Source organism: Volvox carteri (assembly GCF_000143455.1).
Source record: "Volvox carteri f. nagariensis unplaced genomic scaffold VOLCAscaffold_22, whole genome shotgun sequence".
Classification (NCBI taxonomy): domain Eukaryota; kingdom Viridiplantae; phylum Chlorophyta; class Chlorophyceae; order Chlamydomonadales; family Volvocaceae; genus Volvox; species Volvox carteri.
The window spans coordinates 1,702,818-1,707,806 of record NW_003307565.1 but is presented as its reverse complement, the minus strand read 5'-3'; the positions used below and the strand labels follow the sequence as shown (position 1 = coordinate 1,707,806).

At 46.5% G+C, this 4,989-nt stretch overlaps 1 protein-coding gene across 1 annotated transcript; it reads left to right on the top strand.

The window, feature by feature from the left end:
* Positions 1-843: 843 nt before the first annotated feature.
* Positions 844-3,428, top strand: VOLCADRAFT_91786 (uncharacterized protein; the record flags this gene model as incomplete). Its single annotated transcript, XM_002951228.1, has 3 exons — positions 844-897; positions 1,220-1,417; positions 3,279-3,428. 3 exons carry the CDS (start codon positions 844-846, stop codon positions 3,426-3,428), a joined length of 402 nt encoding a protein of 133 aa, XP_002951274.1.
* Positions 3,429-4,989: the final 1,561 nt, after the last annotated feature.

Genomic DNA, 4,989 nt, shown 5'->3' with positions numbered 1-4,989 from the left:
GAAAATTAGGAGCGGTCCCTATATACGGCGCCAGGGCGCGATCTATCTATGTATAAACGATCAAGATTCTACTCCGTTGACGGATGGTGTCCAATGTCCGCCCACCTAATAACGATGAAACAATAACATTGCTGTTATTATTATGATTATAAATAACAGCAAATAATACATAATAATAACATAGTACATGATGTAATGTTGCGCCTCGGCCTTAACAAAGGCGTGCATTTAGGGTTGCGGGCGGGTTGGAGAGGTTTCCCCTGCAGCTGGCCTTTGCACCTCCCTCCTGCCACCGCAATAATAACGGACGAACAATTACAGACAAGCTGCACCAGCGGACACGTTTGCTGCCCAAACAAAGAAAAACGAGCAAAGTAGGAACATTAGTTTTGTGGCTGTATGTAAAAAGCCTATTTAGAATGCCCTCGCTCGCTCGCGCCAATCACTCGCTGCTGCTGCTACTTGTAAGAGGGATCAGCTCCCCTGGCATCTCCCAACTGAGTACTCTTTGCCTGGTGTTACACTACTGCTGCATGCTTGGTTCGCTGTCCTCCTATCTTGCTTCATCATCCCGGCATGTTTTCGATTCCTGTATTTCCTGCCAGCCTACGTTATCTCACTTCCCTTACACGCTAGTTATTAGTTGCGCAGGCACGCTAGCTAGTTCCGCATTGACTTGACCATGAATGAATTCGCCAAGGACCGGTATTTTCTCCTTCCTTTTTTATCGTACTGTACGACATCAGCTATTACACTCGCCGTACAGTGGGAGTTGGTAGTAGCGGGGTGCTGCTCGTTCTTACACACTGCATATTCCACGAAGTTCTCTTACCTGGGTTTTATATGCAGGTGGAACAAGCGCTGTACGCGGGCAGTTCAATGCCAAATAATTTGCAGGTGCGCGAGCGAGGGCTTGTACATATGTGAATATGTATATGTATATGTATATGTATATGTATATGTATATGTATATGTATATGTATATGTATATGTATATGTATATGTATATGTATATGTATATGTATATGTATATGTATATGTATATGTATATGTATATGTATATGTATATGTATATGTATATGTATATGTATATGTATATGTTTACGTACACCATGTGTATAGTGAATGAGCTCAGATGAGCCCCGCCGTGTGTTCAATATTAATAGTAATATTACTCCAAAGAGTCAACCTTGCGCACCCCCGAACTACTAATTTGCAGAATTACCACAACACATGCCTTAAAAATAAGGTCATTCTGCCGCACGAAGGCATCTTCATCGTACCGGAGCCCATTAATATTACGTGCTCGGGAGTCAGGAAGCGGCCAAACTTGCCGGATTTCGTTTGGGACAGCGCTGTGTCATGTGATACGGCAGAGCAACAGGCCTGGGAGGAGGATCCCCGGAAAGCCCGCCTTGTAAGTGGTTGGTTGGTTGGTTGGTTGGGTGATATGCTTATACGGCGGAGGACAGCGAACCAAGCATGCAGCAGTAGCAGCAGCAGCGAGTGACTGGCGCGAGCGAGCGAGGGCATTCTAGATAGGCTTATTACGTACAGCCACAAAATGTTCCTCCGTTGCTCGTTTTTGTTTATTTGGGCGGCAAACGTGTCTGCTGGTGCAGTCTGTCTGTAATTTTTCGTCCGTTATTATTGCGGTGGCAGGAGGGAGGTGCAAAGGCCAGCAACCTCTCCAACCCGCCAGCAACCCTAAATACACGCCTTTGTTAAGGCCGCGGCGCAACATTACATCATGTACTATATTATTATTATTATTATTATTATTATAATTTTTTATTTTTATTTTATTATATTTTGTTGTTGATGTTATTACAGCGGGCTACCATATTTCTATACCGTAAGGCAAAGAAACCGAGCCAAAAGGGGGCATCGCCTGTCGCTGTAACGTTAACAGACACACGTAGCCTGGAGCGGAAGAACGAGCGGTCCGTACCGGCACGCACAACAAACCAGCAAGATCGGCTACGATTAAGACCGGACTAGCCGTGATGCAACAGGGGGATTTTGCCAATATGGCTCCCCTATGAATTACAAACGCATGCCCACACATACCGGCGTGCTAGCGTTGCCTCGACGTGAAGGAGTGCGGCCAATTACACACGGGACCGCCTTCCTACCAAGCAGTGTCTGAACAGTCACCGAGGGGTAGAATTACCGATCACCATCGTCTGTGAGCAGATCCATGCAAAACAAATTGTCCTCTACTGCCCGTAAAAAAGGTGATAAGGTCCAACTGTGTTCCAACCGCGCTTACGTCGGCTGCCTTATGCAGTAAAAGGACTTAACCGCACCCGAAAGTCAACAATGACTTTAACCGCACCCAAAAGTCAAAAATGACTCTGTGGATGGCCCGGTCCATGATTTGGGCCTGATGTGTTATTTCCCGTCGGTGTGCTGTCGCTTGCGTGAGCCGACGCCCCGCCTCCATCGCACTGGCTGCAAACGCTAGGACCACTAAATACATCCCAAACACATTGTTATATTCCCGCCGGAGGCTGCATTAGCCAGGTTTCGGCTCCGGATATCGGGTGCGCCAAATCATATAAATCATATATATAATCATATATATACATATATACATTATATATATATACATATATATAATTTATATGATATATATGTATATATAATTTATATAGTCGCTTTGGATACATCCGCTTTGAGCATTCCCAAAAATGATGTATCCAAAGCGACTGGGACTGTCGATGGCATTAAAAGCGCCGCTTACATACGCGGTTGGTCGTTCAAGCTGCCGTACTGCGTACCAGCTACTACACATTTGCTATTCGCTATGTCCAAAAACGCAATCACACACGACCGACGTTCCTGTACCAGTAAATGAGGCAGAGCTCTACGGAAGAATACATTAGCTCCTATGAGACGATTAGGAAGGCAGGCCCACTGTTCGAGCGTGACAACTCCCCATGCAGCCGTGTGGTCAAGTCATGTGGCCAAAACACCTTAGCTCAAATCCGGGAGTCCGTACAAAGGAATGTTATGGAGCGGTAACTTCCCAAGCTCCACGAGTTTTGTTGCTATGTAATATATTATATATACTTTCTATCCACTTCCGCTTAAAAAAAAGGTGTCATTTTCATCTTGATCAGGATATAGCCAGCCTGTTTAAACTATGATATAAAATTTAAGCGTCCTGCTGGCAGCAGCTCCAGTCCCTTCTCAGCGGCCAGTTGCTGCAGCTCCTGGCAACTTTGCTTGCTTGTTTTACCTGCTACCGATATGTGTATTTTGTTTACTTGCAGTATGCAAAGAAGTACAATGATGAAAGATTGGATTGGGCGCTCAAGCTTCTACCGCGTCGTCGACACATATTCATCCTACCCCCTAAGGTGCCATGCGAATGGGACGGCTTTGCGGATTTAATGTGCACCTCTTACGTTTGTTCTTCGTAAGTAGTGATGGGCTGCTGTGCGCGTGCTTGCTCGCATGCTTGCATACGTGCGGTTTCTGCTGCGCTTGCTATGCTACCAATTTCGTGCGCCGGAGTGTAGCCTAGAGTACAATATACAGAATACCGCCACCTAGAATACAAATACCGCCGCCTAGAATACAAATACCGCCGCCTAGAATACAAATACCGCCGCCTAGAATACAAATACCGCCGCCTAGAATACAAATACCGCCGCCTAGAATACAAATACCGCCACCTAGAATACAAATACAAAACATTCAATAGTCATGGGCGGTGCACGCACGCTACCCCCTTTTCGCTCAATCATACCAGCAGCCAGTTGTTTTCGTATTGGTTTCTAGGAGGAGGAGGAGGTGGAGGAGGAGGAGGAGGAGAATCGAACAACCCAACAGTAACAAATAAACGAAACATATATACATGAATGTGTATATGATGTGTACAGATGTGTACAGACACAGAGAATAGCTGGCAAATGAACTCAGGGGCGTATGGTATCCTGGTCTATTTGATGCTGGTACCGCTTAGTTGGTTATGTACTGCTGATGCAAGCTGCAACCCCCGTCTGCCTGCATGGCCCTTTAATTCCCCTGCCTGGATCTCATATTCTTCTGTCTCCCTCTTTCCCACCGCATCCATATGCGCACCTACACCTCCCACTAACTGCCAGCTTCATCAAGGCCCGAGCGCACAACACCTTGGATTCAACGGATCTTCAAGTCATTATGCACGAGGCCATGCACAATTTCGGATTAGAGCACGCGCAATCGTAAGTCATTGTCGTCGGCTACATTTACCCTCTTTCCCATACAGATACAGATAGCTTATTTAGGGCCTGTTTCCACTGTCGAGTCTGTTTGTTAGCCGCGAAAAAGTTATTGGCGCGCTAACAAACCCTAACAAAATGGTGTTTCCACTAGTAGCCCCGAAACCATCTTTTTGCACGTCATTTAGCGCCAAAACACCCTAATTCGAGGACAATATTGTAGTCAGTATAGTACATTGTAGCGCTGCAGCTCGGAGGTGATGCTCTGCGAAGCGGCCTGGGCGGCAGCATGGACATCGGCGTCGAAGCGAAGAGACGGCGCGCCCTGCAGGGGCTGCTGCATCGTTGCCATAAGGGCGTTATGGATAGCAGAGGGCATATTGCCAGAAGGAATCGGCGAGGGCGACTGGTTCTGCGACATTTTCGGTTCGGTCAACGACGCAGGCCGGCAAGCAGTCAGGGTTGTAGACTGAAAGTGTACAGAAGACCGGGTGCAAGTAGATTTCAAAAAGGAGCTCACAAAATTTTCGCGCTCAAAGTTATCGGACCTTATTGGCTGGTCCGGGGGTCCTATAACTTTTGTGGACTTATTGGACCGCTAACAAGGCCCCTGTTTCCACATGGGCCCTACGTTCTTCGCCGTTCCTTCGCCTCCCAACATTCCCTTTTCATTTCTATCATACATTTATATAGAATAAGCGATATTGCAAAAGAAAGTGAGCAAAGGCGAGGTGCCGGGTGAGAATTTTCAAAAACGTCGCTAACAAACTTTTCAGTG